Source organism: Agelaius phoeniceus, chromosome 14 (assembly GCF_051311805.1).
Source record: "Agelaius phoeniceus isolate bAgePho1 chromosome 14, bAgePho1.hap1, whole genome shotgun sequence".
In the NCBI taxonomy this organism is placed as follows: domain Eukaryota; kingdom Metazoa; phylum Chordata; class Aves; order Passeriformes; family Icteridae; genus Agelaius; species Agelaius phoeniceus.
In genome coordinates this window covers 1,250,477-1,265,517 of record NC_135278.1, presented here as the reverse complement: position 1 = coordinate 1,265,517, position 15,041 = coordinate 1,250,477, and the positions used below count along the sequence as shown (strand labels likewise).

The following is a 15,041-nucleotide window of genomic DNA, read 5'->3' as shown; positions in this document are numbered from 1 at the left end:
AGGGCCACCCATGTCCTGAGTGCATCTCCCGCAGGGTGGGCAGCAGGATGAGGGAGGGAGCTTCTCCCTATCTGCTCTACTGTCCTCTGGTGAGGGCAGCAGGATGAGGGAGGGAGCTTCTCCCTATCTGCTCTACTGTCCTCTGGTGACATGCCCAAGAGTGCTGGCTCCAGATCAGGGGTCTCCAGCACAAGGAGGATGTGCTGCTGTTAGAGTGAGTCAAGAGAACACCACAGAGATGCTCTGAGGGCTGAAAACTATCTACTGTGGAAACAGACTGTGAGATATGGTGTTGTTCAGCCTGTAGAAGACAAGGCTCCAGTAAGACCTTAAAGTAGCATTTCAGGATATCAAGGGGCTTCCAAAAGGAGAGTTTTTCACAGGGCATGTAGAGACAGGACAAGGGGCATCAGTTTTAAAGTGACTTATGGTGTGTTTGGATTGCACAGAAAGAGGAAATCCTTTTTCATGGGGGTGGTGAGGCACTGGCACAGGCTGCACAGAGAAGCTGTGGCTGGCCGATCTCTAGAAGTGTTCAGTGACAGGGTGGATAGGGCTTGGAGCAACCTGGCATCCCTGGAGGATGTCCCTGCCCTAACCCTAACCCTAACCCTAACCCTAACCCTAACCCTGCCCATGGCAGGGAGGATTGGACAGAATATCCTTCAATGATCCCTCCCACCCCAAACCTTTCTTTGATTCTGTGGTGTGCATGCATGCAGATAGCCCCACAGAGGTGTGATTGCATAGAGCATGCCCTGGAACATGTGTTGGAGCACACACACATGCATGCACACAGGGGGGTGTGCCACCAAACATCTGGGGAGAGAAACTCTGGCCTCACTTTCCATTCCACAGTGTTGCATGGGCCCCTGCACTCATCTCTCACCCACTACTGCTCTGGGATCCATGCTAGCAGAGCCCCATATCCCTTCCTTCCTTCTGGGCCATTCTGCCCCAGTGCAGGGACAGGAAGCGCTCTCTTGTCCCTTCCCAATGCATGGCTTTCTCTTTTGGGCTGTAATGGACTGTGGGAGTGAGGGGGGCCTACTATGTGCACCCTACTATGGGGTTTGGACTTTTATGCTCCAGGATTCCCCATCTCCCACATGTGGCAAGGGTCTCTCATTAAAGCATCACTACCTGCCATGTCCTCATCCTTCCCCAGCTCAGGTGTATGGGACATTGTGGGACAGATCTGGGATCTGTATAATGGAGAGATCATCACGATGGGGAGAGAGACACCAGGGCCAGGGACTACCCCACCTTTGTGGGTTCTGTTTGCAATCTGAAGTTTCACAAAGGGATCCCCAGGACACCCCATGCCATGGCCACATCCAGCATTGAGGGTCCCTGTACCCAGCAACCCAGCCATGCCATGCCATGGGCTGACGGTCATACCTGGCAGCAGCTGGAGCTGCATGGAGGGGCAATGGTGTTTTGAATGGGTCATGGGGTACAGTTTCCCTGTGCCTGCAGTTATCCATATGCAAGGGCTTGCAAAGTAGCCCTATGAACTCACACTTATACACATGTGCATGCATTCACGTGTGCACATCAGACATAGGACAAGTTCCCCCGTGCATGTGTTCACCTGCACGTGCAGTCAATCGCCACTAACACTTGTGTGCAGCAGCATGCAGCTGTGCCCTGTACACGTGCACTCACACACATGGCATGTGTTTGACTATGTGAACATGCGTGCTCAGAGGTGTGTGCATGCATTCACTTATGTAAGAGTTCAGCTGCGCGTGCTCACATGTATGTGCACACATCCATCTGTGTGTACATGTTCACTTGTATGAACTGACATGCATGTGCCTATATCTCATGCATAGCCATATGCTCGCACACACATTTCTGGCCACTCACCGACACGCTCCTATGCGCATGCACGTGTGTACCCACTGTGCACGTGTGTACCCCACTGTGGGAGTGTGTACCCCACTGTGGGGGTGTGTATCCACTGTGGGGGTGTTTATCCACTATGGGGGTGCGTACCCACTCGCCTACACTCACACTGGCCCCGTGCACTTGTGCTCACCCTGGAGCATCCCCGGCCCCCGTCCCAACATCTGCGCACGCGGCGACCCTACGCCCCCCCCCCTCCTCCCCCCCTCCTCCCCTGCCCCTCCTCCGCGCGTGTTCGCGCGCACCTGCGCTCCCACACCCACCTGCACGCGCATGCTCTGTCTGAGCACTGGCGACTGGCGCCGCCCAGCGGCCGCCGACGCCCCTGCCCTGCCGCGGGGTGCCCGGCGCGAAGAGCAGTCCCCGGGGAAGGCACTGGGCACCACCCTGCCGTACCGCGGTGAATCGGGGCACCCCGGTGAATCAGGGCACCCCGGAACAGGCTCAGCAGCAGCAGCACGGCGACATCCCCCTGGGCACGGCCACCCCCTCCCCGGGGCTGCCCCAAAAGCTCTGGCAGCTATGGCCTGAGATTGCCAGGGAAAACCCTGTATCCACTACCCAAGCGCCGTGACTCCTATATGCATCCCGGCGGAAGAGTCTAGGCACTGACCCTTGCCCCAACTCAGCCTAGGAGCACTGGGAGCAGAAGACACCCTGCCCACAGCTGCACTTCAGGTGTCCCCTGTGCCACGGTGGCATTCAGCTTCCGAGAGCTTGCTAAGCCTTGATTCATCCCAGATGGAGCAATTACCCTCTCCCTGCTCCAGTGCCACTTGTTGGGGCACAGGGACAAACCATGCAAGAGACAGCTGGAACAGAAGTGCAGCTCCTGCTGCTGCTTTACTGTTAGAGATACAATGGCATGCAGGCACTGGCAGCTCCAGCACAGGGCCCTTTGCAGGGCTGCTGAACCCCACCACGAGAGCAGCATGGCCTCAGGGGGTGCAGTCTTTGGTCCTAGCAATGATCCTGGGGTGGTTGAGATGGAGGGAATGTTGAGGACCCCACTCCTGCCAGGCACCATCCCACAGTACAGCCAGGCAAGTGTGAAGTGTAGTGTTTAACAGGCTAAAGGGTAGCCCAGAGCAGGGGTAGCAACACAGCAGGGCTCCTGCTGGAGCTCACAGGCAGGCACGGATGCTGCCTGAACCCTGGGCCGGGTTGTCCAGCTATTGGGCCACACCAAAGCACTGCTGCCTACACGCCTCCCCAAAACGTTTACCCCTCCTGCCCCAAGCTCCTGCTGGTTGCATTAAACCCCTGTGCAAAATCAGTATGAAGGCACCTGCTCATGCCATGGAGACAGGTGGACAGTGGCGGGGGTGACATCTAAGTGCTATTTGTGGCTGTTGCAGCAGAAAGGAGGGGACAGGTACCCCGTTTGGTCCTTAATGTGGTGTTTCCTCTATTAATCACTCCTGGTGTTGAGCTAGAAGCTACAGGTGAGGGCTGGTTGGGGCTGGGTTGTCTCCATGCCCACAGTATTGGTGACAGAGAGTAGCGCAGGCCTCAGTGTATTTGTCCCAGCATCCATGCCCTGGCAGGGTACTATCCCAAGACACAGGTACACAACACCTACTGGCACTCACCTCGGCCCCCTGTGGTCCCTCAGCCAGCAGGGAGTGGGTTAAGAACCTGCTGGCTGGGGCCATTGTTTCTGACACAATGAGGAGGAAGAGGATGCTGGGGCTGAAATTCCTTCAGCTCCCTCCCCACACACAGATGGACAGAGCTGGGCAAACAGGAAGCTGGTGAGCACGGTTTAACCCTTTCAGATGCTGCATGAATAGTAGCTGGGGGGTGTTTAAGGCATGTGGTGCAGCACCAGATACAAGAGAGGCACTGGTGTCCAGGACAAGTTGGAGGGACCTCATGGGCACAGAAAGACCCATGAGAGTGGCGGTAGCATCCATCCATCTGGTCTTGCTGGGCCACAGACTGCTGAGTGGCCAGAGCCCATGACAGCTCTGTGGCACAACAACTCCTGTCAGCACCTGGACTGGCAACCCCCTCCCCTGCTTGGTAAATCAGAAAAATAAATAAAAGGCAGGGGCTGGAAAGATGAACAGACACAGGGAGAATCCACAAGGGGCTGGATCCTCTTTGGCAGCAATCTGGGATCACAGCCAGGATCCCGGAGGGAGACTGGGTAGGGGGCTAGCAGTCCTTGGAGGCCTGGCCAAGGCTCTCACGCAGGCACCTGAGCTGTTCCTGGCCCAGCTTGATCTTCTGTTCCAGCTCCCTCTGCTCAGCAATGAGGGCTGACTTCATCTTGACAAAGTGCTGGTAGTCCTGGAGGTGCTCGGGGGGCAGGTACCGTGCCACCATGGCACCCACTGCCTCCTCACGCCGCCCCACATGCTCCTTCAGCTCTTTGGCATCCTCCAGCTGTGCGACCAGCAGCCGCTGCTTCTCCCGCAGGGCCAGCTGTGGGAAAGACAGCTGGCATTGGCAAGGCATCCCGCAGCCCAAAACCTCATGGGTGAGGGTCCCCTCCCCCATGCCCACCTTGTCCTCAGGAGGGGCATGCGGCCCGAGGCTGCCCAGGGCAGTTTCCACCCGGGCCAGGCGACCCGAGAGGGAGAGCAGGAGATTGACCACCTTGTCCAGGTCACCCACGAAGAGGCGGTACTTGTCAAACTCCCCTGGGGTGCAGAGGGCTTGCAGACGAGCAGCCACATCTTCACCTAGTGCCCCATTGGCACTAATGTCCTCCTGCAGCCCCCGTTGTGCCTCCTGCAGCACCACCAGCTTGCGGCTCAGACTCTCGATCAGCTGCAGCTGCCGGAGCAAAGGGGTCAGGGGGAACTGGGGCCACTCCCCATGGGATCAGGGGACTGGCACGGAAGTGTGGGGGCGCTGTGCTGGGGCCCACAGTACACAAGAACCTTGTGGTACCCCAGGTTCCCATGAGCTACTGGCAATTGCCAGTCCCCACAAGAACCTGTCAATGTCTCAGAGTCCATGTGCACCTAATGGATGCCTCCGTCCCTGTGGGTATCTGGGAACATCCCAGCCCCTGCAAACATCAAGCATCTGTAGATGCCACTGGTCCCCATGAGAATTTGGTGAGACTCCCAGGTCCTGCAAGCACCTGACAATGCCCCTGGTCCTTGCAGACATCTGGCAATGCCCCAGGCCCATGTGAGTATATGGTAATGTTCCTGGTACCCACAAGTGCCCAGCAATTACCCCAATACCCATGAGTGCCTGGTGATGTCCCCAGCTCCCAGGAACAACCAGTGATGCCTCAGTCCCCGTGGGCATCCAGAAATGCACCCAGTCTCCATGAGCACCTGGCCAGGACAGTGGGGAACCACAAGGGAATTGTCCCCAGCAGTGTCTTGTACCTTCTTTTCCACCAGCTCATGGTCCACCTCCTCCTCCTCATCCTCCGAGTTCCCCTCCACTACCTCCGGCAGTGCCTTTACCTTGTTGAGTGGCTCAGTTTTGCCCACTGCAACACCAAAGTGCACTGGGAAGGAACTGGAGCTGGCAGCACTCTTGGGAGGCAGCGAGATGGGCTCAAAACCTTGCCTGGGAGACAGAGATACAGCGATAAGCACTGGGGGGTGTAAGCCTGCCCTTGGTATGGGGCCCGGTGCTGTGACAGCCCTACCTGTCCTGTGCCAGGGCCTCCAGGTGCCAGTCCTGCTGGAGACTCTTCCGCCAGGCCTGTCGCTCCCCTACCACCAGCAGCTCACCCATCACCTCACTGGCAGTGCCAGGGGAAGCCAAGGGGGCCAGGACACTGGCCAGGGAATGGTCCCTGACAGCCACGTCCCACAGTCGTTCCTCCGAGTCCATGCAGCGGGGCTGGGGCCAGCTGCCCTGGCAGCTGACCCCCTCCACTGCCCCAGAACTGGGCTTAAGTGCCTCCGGCAGGGCAGGGCCAGAGCCACAATGCAGGGACAGGGAGCACTCACCCACCCCACGGGGACTGGCATAGCCCTGCTCCTGGTTCTGGATGAGCCTTTGGGGCTGCTCCTCCATCTCCCCAGACCGCTTCATCTTTGTCCGCTTCTCCCTGGCTCCTGACACCCTGTCAACACCCACCCAGGGCATGTCAGCTCCCCTGCCCACCCGTGGGGGCAGGGACACTCAGGGCTATGGCCATGCCAGGGAAAGAGGTCAGGGACAGGGACACTCCACAACACAAAAAAACCCCACACGGTGCTCTAAGGATTAGGATGCTCTGATACAAGGGTACAAGAGCCCACCCCCATGCCATGGCACCACTTGCCTGCAAATTTCAGCGTTGGCAGCATCAGGCCCAGGAGTCCTGCGGAGTGATCTGGGGGCCTCAGGTCGGGGCCAGGCACCTGACGAAGCAGGGGGGCAAGCAGTGTGCCCCCAGGACTGGCCTTTCTGCTCCCCGGTGAGGCTCTGTGACCGCTCCCTCACTGCCTCAGCAATGCTGCGGATTGGCATTGGGGCAGCAGAGAAGGCAGAGCCATGCCCAGCACCATCTGGTGGGTGCTGGGATGCCCGACGCTGTCTGTACTTCTCCCAGTTGGGCGGAGGTGGGCGGGGAGGTGGGGGGCCCTTCTTTTTGGGGATGCTGGGAGGGTCCAGCTTGGCACGGAAAAGGTCCTTCTGGTCACAGCCCCAGGGACTGGAAGGTTCCAGGTTGAGATGGCTCTCAGAGAAGGCTCTGCCCCTTAGTGGGCGGTGCACCGGATCCGGGGGGCTCTCAGGGTTGTGGGCCAGGTGATCACTATCCCACAAGAGGTCATGCGTGGATATGGCCCGGTAGCAGGGTGGCCACTCTGGCTCAGTGCTCTCAAGGCAGGTGTGGAATGGGCCAAGCCTTGGGAAACCAGGTGGGTAGCTGGAGAGCTCACTAGGAAGAGAAGGAGGCACCCGTCCTCCCATACACAGTCACCCATCTGGCAGTTCAGGCCCATTTCATGCCCTGTCTCATTTATCCCAGCTAGTCATCCAGTCACACTGGTGGGAGAAGCCCAGGCATATCTACTGGGCACAGTTCCCCAGAGATGGCTCCAGAACCCTGGGGAAGGGTAAGGAGGGACCACCTTTGCTGTGGACACCTCCTCACACACCCTTGCCCTGCGTGCCTCCTTCTGCCTCAAAGGGCACCAGCCAAGGATGGCCAAGGAAGTATGGGAGGCACTCTCGACATCCCCAGTCAAAATCATGGCAGTCCCCACATCCCCCAGCACAGGTCCCCACTGAGTGGCACACACATCCCAGCACCGTGGCATTTGGCATGGGCTCACCTGATGGACTGGCTGACTTTCCTGGTGATTGCAGGTGGTTCCCACTCATCCTGAGGAAATTCCTGTGTGAGGGGGAAGGCAGTGTGAAATCCATCACCCAGCACCTCTGTCCCATCCCCATTCAGGTGCAGAAGACTTGAAGGCAGTCTGCAGGGCGAATGGGGGAACAGTACCCCACACCCCAACCCAGGGTCACAGTCCAGGGGTGCAAGGGAGTGTCAGTGCTGCTCCCCAGCACAGTCCCACAGGGCATTACTCACTGGGACGAAAGCTCTCCGGGGGGGCCAAGCATCACTCTCCTCTCGCCCAGGACGGGTAGCTGGGTAGCAGCAGTCAGGGCAGCGCACCCAGGACACAGGATGACAGTGGCATGTGTGGCCACGGGGCCGTGGTGGTGGGCACAGGTCCCCTCCACAGTAGCGGCAGGGCTCAGGGCGCAGGGGAACCCCATAGGAGTAGGAGAAGCCCCGCAGGTAATCCAGCTCCCCTGGCCTCCCCAGTGGCTTGTAACAGTGGGGCTGCTCCCGGCAGCACTCAGCATAGGGGCCAGCAGAGCCAGGGCGGTTGGGTGAGGGTGGGCTGTAGGGCTGGTCCACAGAGAGGCGGCGGACATCCCGGTGCTCAGGGCCAGGGGGCTGGAAGGTGCTGGGATCACCTGCTGGCAACTTGCTGTGCCGGGGTGGTGCCAGTCGGCTGCTCTCCTCAAAGAACCGGCGGCGGTCGGCAAAGGGCAGCAGGACTGCTTCGTCGCTGCCTCGTGGTGGGGAGCTGCAGGCCGCTGGGCCCTGGCTGTAGCCCTCCAGTTCACTGTGGCTGGGCGAGTGTTGTGGCTGCAGCTTGTTTTCCGGGGACCAGCGCCAGCGGCCCCTGGCTGTTGGCACCACCCGCTCAGGGGACAAGGGCCCTTTAGGGGCTGGGTCAGGGGTGGGAATGCCCCGATCTGCAGAGCGGCCAGAGTTCCTGCTCTCCTCACTCGGTGCGGGGCTGAGACACTCAGGCGGGGCAGGTTGTCGCTCTGCCAGTACACTGCCCTCTGGGGGCTCCTCAGTTTCCTCCACTGGCTCCTCACCAGGCGGAGGTGCACCAGCACCCCCCCGGCTCTTCTGCAGCTGGGCTTTGCGCCGCTGGATCTCGTTGCGCAGGCTGGTGGCAAAGCGGTCGCTGCGGCGGCGCATCTGAGCAGAGCGGTGGGGAGGACCCCCAGCCCGCCGGGCCCCTCCCTGGCTCTCCTCCTCCACTGGCCCCTCAGCGCTGAGTACTGGGCTAGTCCCCTGGCCATCTGGCCCGCAGGCTTGCTGCAGCTCAGGGCAGCAGCGGCAGGGTGGTGGGCGGCAGCAGGGCTCTGGGCAGTGTGGGGGATCCTGGGCAGCCCCTGTGGTTCCCCCTCGGCTGCCCTCAGGATGCAGCGGGGACAAGGTCCAGTGTTGCCCACTGGGGGCTGGAGAGGCTCGCCCGCTGTTGGTGCCCAGCTGGAGAGAGCGGAACTGGGAGGCCAGCAGTTGCTCGGGAGCACTGTGACGGTGCGACATGTGGCCCTTGAGAGGGGACAACAATGGGTTGTCACCTGCTGTTGTGGCATCAGGCACTTGGTGCATGCTGTCATCCACGTATGGCTGGTTGTCAGACTCCATGCTCTCCCCCAGGAGTGGCTCAGCTGGGCAACGGTCCGGGTGGGAGCTCAGCATGTAATACTGGTCAGCAGAGAAACAGTCCTTTGTGGGGTATGGTGCCACTTTCCTCCTGCCCACTACTTCTGCCTCCCCATCCCGCTGGCAGAGGAAGGTGTCAGAGATCCACCGGCCCTTGGCATGCAGCATATCCGCTGACACTGAGGCCTGGCACCTGTCCCCTCTGCCAGCTGGGGCTGCACGCAGGCTGTCCCTCCTGACAGGGGGCTGGGGGGGCACTGGTGCCCGCCAGGCCTCAGGGTGCCAGCTGGCAGATGGCTCAGCCCCTGTGGTCAGGTAGCGCCTGTCAGGGGCTTTGCAGGGGCCTTGGAGACTGGAATCAATGGACACTGCCTCTTCAGGACGGAGAGAGAGGGCGCAGTCAGAGGCAATGGAGCTGGCAGAGAAGGAGCTGTAGGCAGAGTCCCGCTTGCTGTGGTACATGCCCTGGTCAACGGGTGAGGGGTCTCCTTCATAGCAGGCCTGGCTGGGATGGTCCAGGCTCTCCATGCTCCCGATGGAGCTGCTCCGGTCAGTGCTGCAGTGCCAGGACAGTGGGTTCCACTGCAGGGACAGCTTGCTGCTGCCTAGCCCCACGTCAGTGTTACAGGCACCTGCTGCCCCTCATCCAGCTCCACAGAGATTCTAAGGAGCCCATCCCCCCACATACACCCTCCCTGGGACAACGGAGCACAGGGCAGCACTACCCCAACCTGCCCTTCACCCCTGGGTTGGGGCCACCACCAAGGTTGCCTGGCACTGGCAAGGGGAACAGGCACAGGGAACACAGGGTGTGTGTGTGACTCCAGCCACTTGAGACCTCCCAGCTCTGGCAGCCGGGGCAGTGGGACTAAGCAGCTCCTGGCTGTCTCCAGCAGAGCCACCGCCCCTTCCTGCCGGGAAACGGGAATTAACAGCCAGGGGAAAGGGTAGCGCAGAATGAGGAGGGATGCCCAAAACTAGCGTGGGACCCCCTATGCCACCCCCACTGCCACAACCCAAGGGGTGTCCTGTCTGCCCTCTCCCTTTGCACAGTCTCATAACTGCCCCCAGGGTCTCACCTGACATCACACCCCGAAGGCCAGGAGAGGCTGAAGGCATCAGCCGGGCAGTGCATGGTGGGGACGTCTGGGCGGCTTTCGGCAAGTTTGGCCACATGCCAGGAATGGGGCCGGAAGACGGGCACGCTCCTCCTGCCAAGAGCAACAGCGGGAAAGGACAAGAATGGGGAGGAAGCCAGGCCAAGGAACCGGGGCTGAAGTCACTTCCTACGGGGTTTCCTGTCTCCCCCAGGCCAGTGCCCGCCCAAAGGGGATGGCAGCAAGGAGGGTCCAGTCCTGCAAGCACCCGGCACTGGGCAAGGGGATCTCACAGCTCACCCAGCTGGCCAGGGCTCCCCAGACTGCAGCATCCCTGTTGCCACATTAACAGGAGACCTAGGACACAGCCCCTGCATAGCCCATAGGCAATGACCTGAGCAAGGCAAGCATCTCTGCTGGGTCTGGATTAGCTCCACCAAGGGACACTGGGGCCACATCTGTCTCCACCACAAGCCTGACCTTCCCCCTTGTTCTTTTGTCCCTCAGTACCTGCAGCAAGCACCAGCCACATCATGTCTTTGGGAAGGGTCCTGTGCTGGTCTCTGTCCCACCCCTCACAGCATCCACAGGAGTCTCCAGCCCACCCAACAAATGCCACTGCACAGACATGGTCAGAAGCCACCTCCTGTACCTCCCAACTGCCAAGTGCTGCCACATCTACTGACTGGATAAGAGCAGCAAGCTGTGAGGTCAGCACAGGGACTTCCCAGAACCCCCAAACTCACCATGGATGATGCTGAACCCCAGCACAATCCCGTGGGACCCCTGCCCCTTGGGCAGTGCCCTTGCGCCGTCCCTGCCCCTGAGTGCTGCTGGAGCTGGAGTCAGTCAGGATGCAGCCAGGGAATGGATGCAGTTGGAGGAGCTAGGGGGGGAAGGGACGGCAAGGCCCAGCCCTGCCTCTCCTTCCTTTCCCAGGCAAGCAGGCAGGCAGGAGGCAGGCAAGCAGGCAGGAAGGGAGAGGAGCGGCCACGCTTGAGGATACCGCCCAGCGAGGGGGTGGTGAGCCCAATGCACTGCCCTGGCTCTGCTGGATGTGGAACTCCCACTTAGCGGGAGTGCTGACAGCAGCAAAGGGGCTGCTCCCCACCCTGTCCCAGCAAGGGGCACCTCCAAGCTGGAGACAAGGGCACCTCCAGGTTCCTGCCAGTCCCCCAGGCAGGTAAAGCCCCACTGGCCCTCCCTGCGTCCCTTCCACAGCACTGCCAACCTGCGAACAACCATCTTCAGAGTGCGGTAGGAGCCCTTGATGAGGATGAGGGCCTCCTGGCGGGATCCGTACAGTGGCGTCCCACTGATGTTCACCAGCTCATCACCTGGCTGCAGCCGGCGGGACAGTGCAGCCTTGCCCCCATCCTCCACCTGGGTGACAGAGAGGGGCATCAAGGGGGGCACAGCCCCCAGAATATCCCAGGGGATGTTCCATGGCCACCGCGTGTCAGGGGAGAAAGAGGCTTCGGAGAAGGTACCTGAGCCCCAGGCACCACAGAGGGATCTGTGGGGTCAGTCTCTCCCCCTTCTCTGGTCACATGAATTTCTGAGCAAGGGCATCAAGGAGGGGAGAGAAAGAAAAATGTCACATCCCAGCAGATTCCCTCGCAGGCAGCACAAGGGCCCTTTGTCCAGCATGGATGCCAGCCCCCTGCTGCTGCTTCCAACCCCACGTTGAGCCTGTCTGGGCACCCGTGGTGATTTTGATGCCCAAAGGATGCCATCCAACCCTATGTGCACATAGGAGACAATAGTAGGGGAAGTGCTGAGCCCTGGCACATGCCTACCCTCCCTGACACCCATGGCCAAAATGAACCTGGCACCCTGTATTGCTGTGCTTAGAGGAAGTACAGCCATGGTGCTTCCAGCACGAGATCCTGGCCCATGCCCTCTGCCCTAGCTGGTAGGTGCAGTCCTGGCAGCCCTGGGACAAGCAGTGCCTGGCTGGGCTAGGCAGTGTCCATTGCCAGCACTGATCTCTGCCCATCCTGCCACTGCAATGGCCAGGGACTGCCAACTCCATACCACAGGGCTGGCAAGCGACTGGAGCTGCTTCTCCGTGGTGGCAGTAGCACAGGGCATGCAGGTGCATGGGGCACGACCTGGGGTGCCCCATGCCCAGTGTGGATGTGGCAAGACCCTATAGCCACCTGCAGGGCAGAGCTAACCTGGCCCCATGCTGGGGCTCCTGCACCCACCCTGCCCATGGGCTCTTCACCCTGCCCAGTTGCTCCCAGGCCTGGCCAGGGAATGAGCTCTGCTCACAGTGCCTGCAGGACCAGTTTGGGCAGCAGCCAGACCTCAGTGCCAGGGAGCACACATGGCTTCCTAGCAGGTCAGTCATTGTGCATGTGCCCCTGGGCACCACTTTCCAGCCCTAATGGTGGGGAGGGCTCAGGGGGCATTCCACTACCCCTGGACAAAATGTCACCTTAGGAGGGAGAAAGGCAGGGGCAGCCAAGCCTCCTGCCCAGTGCACCACTGCCCCATGGCACAGCTGTGCCCAGAACCAACAGCTCTCCCATTTTTCCAAGGATCTTAGCACTGCAATGCCATACCCAGCCTGGGCACAGCCAATGTGCCTGCCTGCGCAGGCAGGCTGCCCTCCTACCCAGATGTCAGCCATGGGGCTGCCTTCCTGGCAGGGGACCCTGACTGACTGTGAGGGCTCCCAGTCCTACCATGCAGTCAGTGGAGCACTTGGGTGCTTGCCATGCTGCTGCCCACCAACAGGCACCAGCAGAGTGAGCAAGGCAGGCTGCACCTTCACCTCAGTCCTCTGTCCAGACATGTGCCCACCAGTCCTGCCTGCCACCGCCATGGGGATGAGTCAGAGATGAAAGATGTCCCCACTTGCTGCAGGACACCACCAGGTCTGCACCCATGTCTAGATCATCACACGCACTAGGATGGACAGGCTCAGCCCTGACATCACCCACGAGGAGCTAAATTTGGCACAAACAGCCCCTTGTTCTGCCTTTGCTACCAGTGAACTCAGCACTAGCAACCAAACACCACTGCCTGCTGCCCTGCCTGGCTGAGCCAGCTCAGGACACTTCCCAACACCATCCCTGGAGTTCACTCTGGGCCCTGATGGTGGGCACCAGATGGCTCACGGGAATGTCTGCCTGTCTCAGGAGAAACTTGTCTTAGGACTCACAACCAGAACAGTGCCAGAGCTGTACTCACCCTGCGCCACACCATTCTCCCTCCTTGCCCCTGACGTGCTCAGGGAAGCCTGTGCCGAAGGGCGTTTGCAGCCCCATGGAAGGCTTAAGATCGCATGTGAGCACCGCCGTGGGACTCTGCCACAGAAAGGGATCCTGCCCGGAGTGGGCTCAGAGGCCAAACTCAGTCATCGTGTGCGGGGACGCCCTTCCTCTTTCCGGCCCGCACCCCGCACGCCGCCCCCTCTCCGCACACACCTCGGCCGGCCGCAGCGGCGGAGCGGTGACCCCGGGGGACCCTCTCCTGAATGCACAAAGCGCTGGAACAAGCCCCTTTTGTCTACCGAGCACACGCGGTGGCGGCGTGTCCGTGGGAGCGCGGGGGCCGATACCCCGCGGCCCGCAAGCCAATCCCCTTCTCAAAAGTGGTGAGTGAGGAACATCCCCTCCTCCGGCAACCGGCGGACCCACGGGGGACCCATCACCCCGAAGGCCAGCAGCGAGTGGGGACGCGGGCAGTTACTCCTTCGGCGCCCGGCTCCCCACCCGCCGGCGGTGCCACCTCAGGGCGCAGGGCTGGGACCGGAGCCACTTTTCCAGCTCCCCCAGCCAGACCGCGCTGGCCGCGTCCCGCCGAGGGCGTGGAACGGCCCGGGGGCGCAGTCGGCCCGGCTCGAGGCACGGAGCAGCCCCGGGGCCGCCAACCCGGCCCGCCGCACCCCGGCTCAGCAGGACGGCGACACCGGGCGGGCAGGCGGCCAAATCGTCCGGCGACAGGGCCCCGTCCGGGCTCCCCGGAGGGGTGGCTATTGGAGTTCCCCTGGCCGCTGCTCTGCTCCTTGCGGGTCTCCCCGCGGAGCGATGCGTTGGCGGGGGCCGCGGGAATCGGTGACCCTCTGTGTGGCGAGACGTCGGGGCCGCAGGGGTCACCCTCACCCTCTGCTCCCGACTGCGGCCAGGCTCCGCTCGGCATCGCACCCCGGCGCCAACCCCGTCCCGGGCACGGTCCTGCCCCTGCGTTCCAGGGGTGCCGGGGCATGACGGGACGGACTATGGTTCCCCCACCGTGGCACTAAACGTCCCCGCAGAGTCTGGTGCCCGGGATGGGCACAGAGGGGGCTGACCTCCCCCGGCTACAGCCCGCGGGACGGGACCGGGAAAGACGTGAGGGAGAATGTGGGGGCCGCCCTCGACGCCAGCCCAACGGATGTGCCAGAGGAATTTCTTCCTGCCGCCGAGTCCGGGCTGTCCCTCCGCCCCTCTCGCTCTCACTCTTCACTGCGACTCTAAGTGGAGGGCCGCGGAGATCGTAGGTGCGAGTGGCCGTCCCCGTCCCGCCGCGCCAGGACACAAGACCCCGCGGCCGGGGCTCCCCGCACCCCCGACGCCGCCACGCCCCGGGTGTCCTCCCATCTCCCGCGCCCCGCCACGGGCGGGAGGCCCCTTGAGGGAGGATGTCGCGGAGCCCACGCGGGGCTCTGCCGGCGATTCCTACCTTGGAGACGATGAGGGGCTCGCCGTGCTCTAGCCCGCCGCGCAGCGTGAAGCCCCAGGGCGCGCCCCCCTGCAGCTGCACATGCACGTACTGGGGGGCGCCGGACCGGCCCTCTGCCCGCTCCATGGCGGCTACAGCTACAGCCCCATCCCGTCCTGGCCCCGAACTGTGGAGGAAATTACACCCCCGCCCGCCCGGGCTGAGCGGCGCGGGGCGAGTGCGGGGCGGGGCCGCTCCGCACCGGGACTGCTCCGCCGCCGCCAATGAGGCGCGGGGGGACGGCGGCGGACAGTTCGGCACGGCACAACACGGCACGACTCAGCACAGCTCATGGCATGGCTCTGCAGACACTAGCACAGCACAGCACCTTTCTACTCAGTACCTTGGCATGCCATCCTTTAGCCCAGAGACCTGAAGTGAGCTGTTTGGCTCATCTTGGTACAGCCCAGCCGGGGTATTTCAATTCA

General features: G+C 61.7%; 1 protein-coding gene across 3 annotated transcripts; it reads right to left on the bottom strand.

The window, feature by feature from the left end:
* Positions 1-2,528: 2,528 nt before the first annotated feature.
* SHROOM4 (shroom family member 4) lies at positions 2,529-14,844 on the bottom strand. Of its 3 annotated transcripts, none has more exons than XM_054641685.2 (10): positions 14,575-14,844; positions 11,132-11,283; positions 9,883-10,014; positions 7,415-9,359; positions 7,155-7,216; positions 6,158-6,757; positions 5,534-5,956; positions 5,265-5,451; positions 4,423-4,695; positions 2,529-4,341 (listed from the first exon to the last, which is right to left on the bottom strand). In XM_054641685.2, the coding sequence occupies exons 1-10, from the start codon at positions 14,698-14,700 to the stop codon at positions 4,072-4,074; spliced, it is 4,170 nt and encodes a 1,389-aa protein (XP_054497660.1). In that variant the 5' UTR covers positions 14,701-14,844; the 3' UTR covers positions 2,529-4,071. The 3 variants fall into 3 exon arrangements, with proteins under 3 accessions (XP_054497660.1, XP_077042290.1, XP_077042291.1); XM_077186175.1 differs by having other exon boundaries at positions 6,158-6,724; XM_077186176.1 differs by lacking the exon at positions 11,132-11,283 and having other exon boundaries at positions 2,531-4,341; positions 14,575-14,711.
* Between the last annotated feature and the right edge of the window lie 197 nt (positions 14,845-15,041).